Raw genomic sequence first — 13319 nt, 5'->3', positions numbered from 1 at the left:
GTTTAACTCTCAAGAATCAAGATAAAAGAATGGACAAATGGGCCCAAAAAGCTGTTTGTTTCACCGCACCAGCTTAAAAGCAACCAAATTTTTTTTCAAGTCCAACTCGGACTTCGACGGGGTGCCCAAGATTCGTTTGGAGTCCTATATATGCAAAAAAAATATGTAACCACACTAAATTTGATGATCCGAACTCAATGGGTGATATTAGATTTTTGAAAAAATGTCATTTTCACAAAATTAAACCCTGAAATCACAATTTTTAAAATCGAGGATCGAAGTGAGATTTAAAAGCTATAAAATCACATCAAATATGTTACCATCCTAAAATCGATATTCTGGATTTGCTAGAGAAGTCAAATTTTTCATCCGAGGTCGTTTTGATCAAATATGAATCCCATACTCATATTTTTAATTTTTTAACTTTCTGATCAATAGGTCGAAATGAACTCGGGTGCATCGGGACCCAAACCAAAGGTATATCCAACCTAAATTGATATTTTAGAGTTGCTGGCGTAGTTTGTTCAGCCATCTGTCGCACGGATCAAAAGTGTAACACCCCGATTTTCTGAACCGGAATGCTACACGGTGCTCATGACCCTGAAGGACCACAAGCTAACCCATGACTGATATCTGTACCTATATACTGCATAATATAACATGAAAATACAAAAAATATGTATTGCAACGCCGTAAGGTTCAACTGAATAACCATCTAATAAGAATAATATTTGAAAACGGTATAACAATACCAAAACAAAACTGTAATAACTGTCTGACATGCTGTAGTCTGAAAGCCTCTAAAATGTCTCAATAAGGAGTTGATGGAACATGTATCCATCTAACTCCATCTAACAACTGAAATAAACTGAAATGATAAATAAAGTAATAATCGTATAGTCTTCGAATGAGAAGGACTCATTGCAACTCTGAACACTGGAATGCTACTGCTGATCTGGAGCTCGTGCCTCTGAACCTATGGTGTAACATAAGAGAAAGCACCATAGCACAAATGCGTCAGTACATCTGAATATATTGAGTATACGAGTGAGGTATGCTAAATACAAAGGGTTAATGCATGAACAGTACTAACTGATATGAACGTGAGAATACATATATGCATACGTAACTGTAACTGAACTCATGGAGATACTGACTACTGAGTCTGAATATTGACAACATGAGTTTACTGATACTGAGATACTGAAAGACTGAGTTTACTGATATTGATATGTAAATCACTAATAAGTGATGGATATGAAACTGTATTACTGAATACTGAGAGACTGATAGTGCATTACTGATAATGAATGATTGTTTCTGACAGTTCAAATTATGAAGAGCTGATTTGATTGATTGTATCTGACAGTCCTGATATACTAAAATATGAAGTTTACTGAAATCTGAAGAACTATCTGAGTTCTTTTACTGAGACTGAGACTGAAACTGAGACTGTGGGAAGTAGTTGTCTAATCGACATACCCCAAAAATGCATATAGCTAAGTTGGGGTCCAGTCTTTGCCCCAACTGGAGGGGAGTCAATACCACATCACTGGTAAGGATAGCTGTGAGTGACCTTATCTAGCAGGTACTCAAATGAGAACGGTGGAAATCCTAAACTGACAGGTTAAGCCACCTCATCAACCCTAATCTAACAGGTTAAGATGTCTCAACCTACGCTGGCTACGTAGTTCTGAAACACAAGGATGACTGCTAAGAATTACACCATAAACTGGTAGGTGAGTTTCCATCCTTGGGTTCACTCGGTACTAACTTCTACTCCTATCTGAAGAGACTGAACATGAATAACTGAAATGAACTGATTCTGAGTTTACTGAGCTTCGTAGCTGATGGAATATGCTGATGTATGAGGATTTACAGAGAGTACTATAGTTACTGAGATTTTACTTGGAATACTGTGGAATTCTACTTTCTATCTGAATAAGGCCGACTCTACTAGCTGATGAGGTTACTGAGGTTTTGAACTGAATACTACTGATACATGATAACTAGATGAGAATACTGCTCTTTTCGAGTACTGAGTTCATGAGATTTCTGAGAGTACTAAATTACGGAGATTACTGAAGTTACTAAGAGCACTAGAATTTCTGAAGCTTCCGATATCACTAAAAACTGAGATTACTAAGATTAACTGAGATTAACTGGGTTACTGAACTTTCCTGAGTCACATGACTGACTGTGTTCTATGGAACATGGCATGACTGAGAGTATCGTGAAACATGACATGGCCCTAGGCATATAGCTATTGTTTTCGAGTACGAATACCCCCAGGACTCGATGGAATGAAACTGACTCACACATGACATGACTTGATCACAAGATCGGAGTTCACAATTCACAATATTATAAGTAGGGGATATTATACTTCATGTATTTATTCAACATCTCAAACATGGTAGGGGAAAGCATGGATATATTTCATGTACATAATTCATATCTCCATTATCATACATGCTTCATACCACAACAATAACAACACATAAATAGCATGAAAATCCATATTGAAGTGTATAGCTAACATGGACTTGTCATTTAGATATCATGGAATCATGTAAATATGAATTTCTAGCATCCTAGGCATTTTATCAAACACCTTGCTTGCATTCTTTAAGGCATAGGTGGATTTCATACTTGCATCATATCAAACGACCTAAAGTTCGTGTTTATCAACTAACAACCACATATATTCCATGAAAACACCTTTAGATATCATCTTAAAACTTAAACAACAATCATCAACAAGTACATGCTCATACCACCACAAAAAGTTTACAAAATAACATTTAAAAGCATGATTCTTGAGCTCTATGAACGAATTGAATCCATAAATGAACCCTACGCATACCTTAGAAAAGAAACCTTGATGATTTAATGGAGAGTTCTTGGATTGGGAAACTTAATTCTCGATTATCTTGAAAAAAGACTTGAATCTTGCTTTTGAGAGATGAGTTTAATGAAAACCCTAATCTTGTGGTTGAGAGTGTAAGAGAGGGTTTTTAAGATGCTTAACTGAAGAAAAATGAGAAAAATTACGCCTCTTTAGGGTTATAAGTCGTGGAAGATAAAGGAAAAGACCAAAATACCCTTACAAAATAATTTCTCAGTTGCTGAAAAATCATAGCTGATGACCTTCGTGATAAGGCGTCACAATTGTGATAAGCTATCACGAATGTCGTCACTTAGGAGCTGGTTTCTGCCTAAGGCTGACAACCTTCGTGATAGGTATCACGAATGTCGTCACTTAGGAGATGGTTTCTGCCTAAGGCTGACGACCTTCGTGATAGGGTGTCACAAATGTGATAAGCTATCACGAATGTCGTCACACTATTTCCAGCTTGACATGCTGGAGTAAAATAGGCATAACTCTTTTCTCCGATATCGGATTTAGGCGAAATTAGTATCGTTGGAAAGATAATTCAAAGAGCTTTCATTTGATATATAGTAAATCACCCAGTTCTTCATATACAACGAGTTATGATTAATTTAATTTGACGTAAGTTTTGACGTTCACTAAAACTTGAACGATAGGAAAGCTTTCAACTTGTACTTGAGTTAGGGAACCTCTATGATCTAAATTTATGCTCAAATATATCCCCACACTACATAATTGATTAACACACTAAATTTACATAGGATTCGGGGCTTTTGAAACATCTACGCATAGGAATGGCGAATTTTCATTCTAGTCCAAAATATGGGGTATTACAAAAAGATATCCACATAAGTCCAAAATTAGGCTCTCAAAGTCATAAAAAACTAGAATATTATATAAATGGAATCAAAATACATCAAAAATCGTGTCAATCACCCCACACCCCAAAAATAACATAATAAAACTATGAGGAAGGTTAAAATAATTAAATCACACAGAAATGCACATTTCAAATATTTCATCAAAAAGTTGATCGTTACATCTAAAGTAAGTTGTGCAGATAAGTTTAGGGGTGAAATGATGTCTTTTCTCTATACAATTATACAATTGTCATGTGTAATATATATTTATATATATACGTATAAGTTGTATATCTCAGTTTGTATAATATGTCACTAGTATTTTGTGTGAACTAGAGAAAATGATAAAGTTTCAAGAATTCTCATTCCAAAGGAGGAGCAGCGATGTTGTGAATGACTTGAAAATATTTTTGTGTATATCCAAATGTATATACGTATGAATGTATATATAATAGATATACATATGTCTATATATCTTTCTTTTTCTATTAGTTACACTTAAGTACATATATCATGTCAATTTTTTAATGTATATATGTATATAAATAACCGTCATATACAATTAGACAGTTGTCATGTATTGGTATATACAAGTACACACACACACACACACTTACATATATAAGATATACATATAAGTTGTATAATCAATTTTTGATTTGTATAAAATATGATGGTTCATATTTTATACATTACATATAGATATACAACTATCATGTATTTTATATAACTCAAAGGTATTTTGTATAAATTATATTTAGTCATAAGGTGAATTTATTTGTATATTTTTATCAATGTGTTTGTATTTTTGTATTTATTTAAATTTGTATATTTAGACATACAATCTGAATTTATTTCCATGTTATACTTTTGAATTTATATCAATTTGTATTTATCTTGAAGGTATGAGTTGTAAGCATTTGTATTTGTATTTGTGTTTGAACGTTAAATTCAAAGCAAATTTTCATTTGTATCAATTCTACATTTGTAGTTTTATTCATAGCTAATTTCATACATACATACATATATACATACATATATGTATATATATATGTGTGTGTGTATATATATATATATATGTATGTATGCTTAAGTCATCGATAGTCCCTTAAAGTTGTCCCAAAATTTTACTTAAACCCCTTAACTCAGGCATGTACCTATTGAACACCTATACCCCTTCGAATTTGTACCACTTAAATATCTTTTTGACAATGAGCTAAAAACATAAGTGGGTGCGTTATACTCGCGCTGACATGAAAACTTGACGAATTAAATTGTGACACATATCAAGTGAGTCAAAAAAGATTATTTTAAATTATAATGCATAACAAAATTTAAAAAAATGATTTTTAAACTTTTTCTTTTAAAGATAAAAAAAAAAGTTGATAAGCCATGACTTTTTCACCCTCCCTCTCTGTCCTTCTTCATTTGCTTCTCCTTTTCTATTCTTTTTGAATTTATTTTATTTTTTATAGATGTTTTTTATATCTATTGAGAGCACAAAGAAATTTTTTTTTTGTGTTGTTGATAAGTTTAAATTAGATTTGGGTTTGCCTTATGATTATTTGTTGAGCTTTTTACCTGAATTTCCTGCAATTTGTTGATAAGTTTTGTGTTTTTATTATTTGCTGCCTCATGATTTGGGCGTGGCATAATTCGATTTGTTGCTAAGTTTATTTGTTGATAACTATGTTGCAAAGGCATAATTCGATTTGTTGCGATTTGTTTATATTATTTGTTGCCTCATGATTTGGGTTTTGTGTTGTTGATAAGTTTCTGTTGAGCTTTTTTTTCTGCGATGGAGAAAAGGATGAAAAGTGAGGATTTTAGGAGTGGAAAAATAGTGCATATAAGTTATTCGATGAAATTTTCAAGAGGGTTTGACTTGCAGAAAAGGTGAAAAGCGGAGAAATGGACAATAAGAGTGATTATTAAAGAAGACGGAGAGGAAGAATGTTTATTGAGTTATAAAAATTACTCTCTGTATAAGTTTCAAAGTGCTTTAAAATCAAGAAATGGATGTGAAGAAGATGACATCAACAATGGGGTGAAGAAGATGACAGCACGGGGGTGAGGTTGCTTATTTTTATTTTTTAATTAATAAATTATTATTTATTAAGTAAATTTTTTAGAAAAAGTAAAAATAAAATTTTATTTGGATCCATTCATCACGCGATGTGCCACGTAGGCAAAAAAGGCCTATGTGGATCAAAATTCGGGTGGGTTAGGGGTCTGAGTACATGCCTGAGTTGAGGGGTTTAAGTGAAATTTCGAAACAACTTTAAGGGGTTATCAATGACTTAATAAGCATATATATATATATATATATATATATATATATATATATATATATATATATATGTCGGACCTCACACTCCACCACAAAACACTCCTAGATTTTTGCCCATGATCTCTCTTTCCACAATCTCAAAATTTATCTTTCCAAAAATTTGATTTTGTTTTGTGATTTTCTTTTTTAGAAAAAAGTTTTTTTCTCCAAAAAATTCTCTCACACACATTCCCCATAGAATGCTTATTTTCTTTCACTTTTTCTCTTTTTAAAAAAATATATAATTTCAACCTAAAGATGGTGATAATTTTTTTCATATTAATCACTATTTTGAAAAAAATCATCATTGACTTGGATAAATTTTGATCACGGTTGTCAATTCAGATGTCAATTGCTGGATTGTCACCAATATCATAGTTTTTTTCTCATCCTTTTATCAATTGTGAATTTTTTTCAACCCTTTAAGCCAATACCTATTAAGAGAAAGAGGAAAAAATGAACAATCAGATGCTAGGTTTTCTATGAGAACGGTAAAGATGACAATGGTGGTGGATTAATGTATTATTCACGAGTATCAAATATACATACATCAGACATATGTATTTTCTTCCCATAATTTAAGAATGATACATATGATTGAAGTCTTAACATATCATACATATGTATCAGATAAAATCATTGCTACACATGTATCAACACACACAGAGAATGTATATAGGATGTCCGATGAAATATGTTGAAAGTGTGTGAAACATATTTTGATATATATTTGAAAATTTACTCGAAACGTGTTCAAAGGTTCCAGATTTCTATTTGAATGAAATTTAAACTTAACTGTTGCCAATGTTTGATATTTTTTGTTGGTATATATTTTTGATATAAAGTGACACCAGCTGCAAAAACACCAAACCCACCACCCAACATAGTTCCAGCCAAATCAGAATCATTCATTGTTTCATCGAACAATAATCGTTCTGACAAAATCCAAATTATCTACATTATTGTTCTTTAAGATTCAAATATCAGAAAATCAAAACTTTAAGGAAAAAAATGAAAAGACTAATAGAGATGGAAGAAATTGAGCCAAATCGTAAATTGCAAATTACAAGATCCAATGAAATGTTTTTAAATTTTAATTCTATTTTAGATATTTCAAAGATTATATCCCATGATTTACCCTCCTAAATAAATGTGATTTATATTATTTTTCTTATTTAATTACTTATTACTAGTTGGCAGTGTATCAAAGCAACGCATCAAAAATACCATTTTTGACATTTTATGTAATTAAAAATAGATAAGAAATATAATTGACACCTTAACTTATGAGATTTTTATAAGTTACCAGCAAGATCCAAATAAGGGTTGAGGTCGAGTCAAGTAGTTGAGTCCCAAGACAATTCAAGGTTCAGGTTCACGAGCCGAGAGCTGAGCTTGAGGCTAAAAGTCAGGTCCTAGATTGGAGTTAGGGCCAAGTTCGAGAGTTGGTTTGAGGTTAGGGTCATGTTCAGGAGTCGAGTAGAGGTCAGGGTCAAGTTGGGGAGTCAGGTCATTCATACCACACACACCCTCAAAGGTTCTTTTCCTTTTCATCCAAAATTATCAATCGAACTATCTATAATATATTTTGTCAAATATTCAGCAAAGAAAAACAGAAATTATTTGTTTACCAAACATACATGCCATTTAGCTAAAGCATGATACACGCATCAAAACCAAATAGAAAAGGTACACAACAATTGGTTAATTAGCTGATAGAGAGAGGGCAAATATAGCACAAGACTGTATTTGGCACAAGCAAGTTTTCAGTTAGCATTTAGACATTTATATAAAATTACAGACCAGAAAAGTAACCTCTGTTTTAGGGAATGCTACATAGGAGATAGTACTGAAAGCTCTCTACACAAATTATTATCCATATCCATATTATAGTGAGTGATATTAATTCCTAAACTAAATTAAGAACTTAGGCCAAAAGCCAAAAATTCTTCTGCCATCTAGTGCTGATGAGGTATCCTCCCATGCCTTTGCTTTGCTTCCTTACTCCTATTGTCAAGCAATCCAATGTGTTGATACATTGTTCCACAAATTCCTCCTCACTGCTCCTCCCACACAAACTGTAGTGTAGCAGGGTTGCAAAATTAAATGAATAAAGTCCTCCATGTAAAAACTGAAATAATAAATGGAAAATACTCTTTGTACTTAATTTTTGCTTCAGGAATTTTAAGGAACTTCACAAAAATATAGCAAGTTTTTTTGTAATAACCGTTGCAAAAAGTTCCAAAAAACTCCTCCATTGTTAATCTTTTTCATGTACACGCTTAGTCAAAGAGTGCATTAATTATCTAGATAAGACACATAAATGAAGTGTATTACACATAAAGAATTAAAAGTTAAATTAATAAAAATATCAATTTTACTGTATTCATGATTTTCTAAAGGACGTGTAAAAGGAAAAAGGAACAAGTAATATGGGAGAAGGGATAACATTTAAAATGGAACTTGACAAAATAAATAAAATGAAAAAGTGGAAGGGGTAATGAATGATATCGTTACCAGCTAAGGAGAGAAGAGGGTTTTTTCTGACCCAAGACTAAAACAGACACCTCCAGCTTCTTCACTTGGCTCATTACTGTTGCCATTTTTGGTCCTTGTATTACTAGTGCTTCCACTTCAACCTTTAATCAAACAATAAGGTCATAATGCTAAAAAAAAAAAAAAAAGTTTGTTTGGTTGAAGGGAAAGAAAAAAGCAAAATAAAAATATGGAAATGCAATAGTCAGGAGATGAAATTATTAATACTGCAATTTTTGTTTGGTTGACGGAAAAAAAATAATGGATCTGAAAACTCTCTGAAAAGGAAAAGAAGGAACTGTCACTAGTAATGATTTCCCCTCTTTATTATTGCGTGCATTTGAAACAGAACAGAAAATACATTGAACAGTGAGCACCAGAAGAGTGTTTTGGGTAGGTGTGTGTGTAGGTAGGGGTGGGGGTCGGGAGTAGCTAGAAAGATTTCTCTCCCATATTAGAGTGGCCGATGTACTAAAACTCTCGTTTATGCACAGAATTCAAGAAAAATTCAGACCATAAGTGTATATTATATGCAATTTTACCTGTATTTTCCACCGGAATAAGGGAAAGGAAAAGAAGACCTTCATCCTTTCACAGAAATGGTGACCCTTAGGATGCTTTAGCGTGCACATGATAACAATTTTTTTTACTAAAAAATAGTATCATTCATCCAAAACAATCTGAGAAACTCACCTCATAACCAATCTTAGACCAACTTCTATTTGCAAAAAAAGAAAACATGCAGGACTTCAGGACGACGAACAAATGCAATAGAACAACATTATGAAAAAGACACAAAAAAGGAGCCAGACTTACTTCAGGTTTGCAAGCCTTACAAAGAGAACCAAGAGAACTAGCAAGATGAGCAGCAGAAGAAGAAGAATCAGAGGAGCCCTTATAATTACTACAATGAGAAGAACTAGAAGCAGAAGAATGAGGAACAATGTGAAGAAGAGTAAGAATATCTCCTTTATTAGTAACATGTGTAAGTGCCCACATCATAGCATGTTTAGTATATGAACTTTGATCTACAACCACCATTACTCTCTTCCTCATAACTAAGCCACCATTATACCCTCCTCCTCCTCCACACATATTTTTCAACCCCGCTTCCATTTGCTTCCAGTTTCCACCTCCACCACCAGTACCCCATCTCTTTGACGTCGATTTCCATCCCTCTTTCCCACTCAGTTGCCTCAAAAACGAACTTGAATTCATCGGCATTGCTCAAAATATGGATATGTTTTTCCTCATTTAACACAAGAAAGTGTCTTAAAGAGTAGAATAATGAAATGGGGTTTGATGGTTTTTGGGTGATGGGAAGCTAGTATGATTTTAATGATAATTTATTGTAGGTGTAGTGCAGGGGAAAAATGGGGGTCACGGGTATCACTGAGCTATGTTCTGGCTGTATACTGGGGAGATATTATTATTATACTATTAATTATTATTAGTATTGAATATAGTGACAGTTTTGATGATGAAATTCGTCCATTCTTTTTGGTACTCTTTTTTTGCTTTTATTAAGGACCTGAATTCGAATCTTTTGTACAAAATTTCCTTGGCCCAATTATAGTATCGTACTACCACACTCTTTAAGTTTAGGGTAAAAAAAATGTTTTTGGTATTTATCTAAATTATTTTGAAAGTAACTAGGTGCGGTTATTATACGGGTCAAAATTATTTTTCTTCTTCAATTTTGCTTTAAAAATTAAACTTTTCCTTCAGTTTTGAACAATAGTTATACTCTCTCCCCTTATCCTAATTAAATTTTTAAAATAACTATTGTACCCTCTCATCGTCAATCTTTTTTTTTTACTTCTTTAATTATTTGGTCATGAAAATCATAATTTTCTGGAATTGCAGTTGAAGTTGAAATTAAAGTTAAGTTAGAGTTGAAGTTGTGTTTGACCATGAATATAAATTGAAGTTATTTTTGAAATTTTGTGAGAGAAGTATGAGTAAAAAAAAGTAAAAACAAGTAAAACTTGTTTTCACTTTTCCAAATACGATTCTAGAATTGTATTTGGAATTCTCATGGCCAAACAAATATCATTTTCACTTTTTTTACTAAAGTAAAACTAAAGTAAAATAATTTTCCGAAAAAAAGTAAAAAAAATTCATCATCAAACAGCTACTAAACCATCATATTTTCATCTTTTTAAATTCATGTAACAAATTTTTCATAAAAACATGAATATTATCTTCTGAGCAAAAAACCACGAGAAATACTAATTAAGTATATAAACTAATGATGATCTATAATGAAGTAAATTAGCATAATTAGGAAATTAGTTTTATTAATAATAAGCAAAATCTAATCTTTATTTTATAAGGAAAACTAATAAGTAATATTGACTTTATAAATGTATTTAAATGCAAAAAATATAAAATAATGAATTAAAATAAGATCAAATTTTTAAGGATTATATTTATTTAGATAAATTACAATTTATGTAATACTCTATTAAGTGACAATCACAATTCATGTATTTATATAGAGAATAGATAATATCGTTTTTTATTACTTGACCCTCATACTAAATATAGTTATTTTAATTTACTTGTTCAATTTATGAAATCAATAGAATTGTATTATGTTTTTTTTCTACTCTTAGTATAAAATAACTACATAATATAGTAGTATAGACAAATTTAAAGTTTTAAAATATCATTAATAAAGTTAATTCAGTAAAACACGTCTCTAAATAATTTTTTCTTAGGAGTTGTGTTATATCAATAAAAGTCAAGTATATGAAACGGATGTAGTAAGATATTGGTGAAATACAAATATATACGCACATGCAGGTACATACATATATACATGCTTAGGGGAGGCTTAGGTGGGAACAAGTTATTCCGAAATTAGTTATCCCATAATAAGTTGTATCAGCATGTATATGTGATAAATCATCTCATCACTGTGGTATAAATGGTAGGATATATAATTTTGAGACCAATTAATACGTCTAGCTAAACGCAGGATGAAATAATAATGAATTTTATCACCGAATTATCATAATTATACCTCATACCAAACGACTCTTTAATATATATAATACTAAAATAACGATCTTAAAAAATAATATTAAATTTTGTGATAAATTTATAAAAAGTAGTATTATATAACTTATAAAGTTAATAAAGTTAAATAAAATATTATAAATACCTAGGTTAAAAAATATTATATATATATATATATATATATATAAAAATATAAATATAAAAAGGTATTAAATAAATATATAATTAAAATTATAAGAGCAAAATGAACAATGCATAAAATAAAAGGATTGCTCAATATTGAAGGAGAAATTTAACTTAAAGCAAAATTGAGGGTTCAGAACGATTTTCACCCTCATTGTATATCTAAAGGTGGTGGTTGAGGAGTTTTCAAAATGTATTAAATTATCAAATAAATGGAGTACTGCATGTGTTGTAAGAAAAATAAGAATGAAAAGAGAAAAATATTTTTAAAAATATGCAATACAACAACACAATATCTCAATTTCAAATAAATTTGAAGCGATTATATGAATTTTTACTTTTTCTCTTAGGCTCATTTTATATCAGTATGATACATTTTGCAACATATTCGAGTGATGATATGGCAAAACTAACTTCTTTACTTGCACATGTCCGTGATATATTATGATAACTTGTCTTGAATTAACAAGTTTTATGTTACCGGTCAACCTATCATATCTTTTACATTTTTATTCATGTTCGAAATTAATGATATAATTAAGTAGATGTTTGACCAAAAAAAAAAATTATTATTTTTTAAAAGAAAATTATTTCACTTTAGTGAAAATAAGATGCGTTTGGTCATGAAAATTTCAAATACAATCCCGAAATTGTATTTGGAAAAGTGAAAAATAAGTTTTACTTATTTTCATTTTTTTCACTCATACTTCTCTAACAAAATTAAAAAAAATAATTTTAATTTCTATTCATGGTCAAATACAACTCCAATTCCAACTTCAATTTTGAAAAAAAATGATTTTCATGGTCAAACGGGGCCTAAACTTACATAGATTTTTTTATTTTATTTTAAATGCAATTAAGCCACGAATGTTGGGGGGGGGGGGGATCTAGAAATTGTGAGTTAGAGATACTTAGTCGATCCAATTAAGATTTGTTAATATCAGATCTATAATATAAAGGGATTATGATCAGATCTGATATAGTTGGAATATCACCTTCCTGGAGATTGTTGAGAAGCCGGACTAATATTATTTTAAGATTGTTAATTAATTAATAAAATGCTATACTATATTGCAATTAAAATGAGGTACTATTTTTTGGTTGCAACTAGGTAATAAAATAGTTATTTAAGTAAATTAAGATTCTTACATTACAGTCCAATTCAATCAAATTTATCATGTTATTTACATCATTTTTAATGTTACCAAATTTTGCTTGTTCTAAATATTTATGTATAAAGTATTTTTCACTGGATCGTTTCTTCTCATTTCCCTCTTGCCTCCATATAGGGTGGAAATTCGATTTGTTCGGTTTGATTGTTGAATATCGGTTTGGTTTTTCAATTTTCGGATTGACGAAAATAAAAATCATAACCAAACCAAAAGTATTTCGGTTTGGTTCGGTTCGATTATTTTGGAGTTTTTATTTCGGTTTTAAAGATTAAAGTAGTGAGCATTTAAAATTGGTGATTTTTCTAAAAAAATAAATTTTTTTT

At 30.9% G+C, this 13319-nt stretch overlaps 1 protein-coding gene and 1 long non-coding RNA gene across 3 annotated transcripts; one reads left to right on the top strand and one right to left on the bottom strand.

Annotated features, from left to right (window-relative positions):
• The first annotated feature begins 5127 nt into the window (after positions 1–5127).
• On the top strand, positions 5128–9736 carry LOC107872988. The gene is made up of 2 exons (XR_001675057.2): positions 5128–5823; positions 9352–9736. It is a non-coding gene; the product is annotated as an uncharacterized LOC107872988 (long non-coding RNA).
• LOC107872987 lies at positions 7831–10110 on the bottom strand. Of its 2 annotated transcripts, none has more exons than XM_016719674.2 (3): positions 9434–10110; positions 8600–8721; positions 7831–8160 (listed from the first exon to the last, which is right to left on the bottom strand). In XM_016719674.2, exons 1-3 carry the CDS (start codon positions 9839–9841, stop codon positions 8010–8012), a joined length of 681 nt encoding a protein of 226 aa, XP_016575160.1. In that variant the 5' UTR covers positions 9842–10110; the 3' UTR covers positions 7831–8009. The 2 variants fall into 2 exon arrangements, with proteins under 2 accessions (XP_016575160.1, XP_047269508.1); XM_047413552.1 differs by having other exon boundaries at positions 7831–8213; positions 9434–9841.
• Positions 10111–13319: the final 3209 nt, after the last annotated feature.

Source organism: Capsicum annuum, chromosome 6, assembly GCF_002878395.1.
Source record: "Capsicum annuum cultivar UCD-10X-F1 chromosome 6, UCD10Xv1.1, whole genome shotgun sequence".
NCBI lineage: Eukaryota > Viridiplantae > Streptophyta > Magnoliopsida > Solanales > Solanaceae > Capsicum > Capsicum annuum.
Note: the sequence above shows the minus strand (reverse complement) of the source record. Positions and strands in the feature narration are given on the sequence as shown.

Excerpts from the sequence above, each read along its gene's own strand:
- LOC107872987 (XM_016719674.2), bottom strand. The coding sequence starts at position 9,841 with ATGCCGATGAATTCAAGTTCGTTTTTGAGGCAACTGAGTGGGAAAGAG. Across the intron at positions 8,722-9,433 it reads GTAAGGCTTGCAAACCTGAA|GTTGAAGTGGAAGCACTAGT; the intron begins GTAAGTCTGGCT and ends GTTTGATTAAAG. Across the intron at positions 8,161-8,599 it reads CCCTCTTCTCTCCTTAGCTG|TTTGTGTGGGAGGAGCAGTG; the intron begins GTAACGATATCA and ends GCTACACTACAG.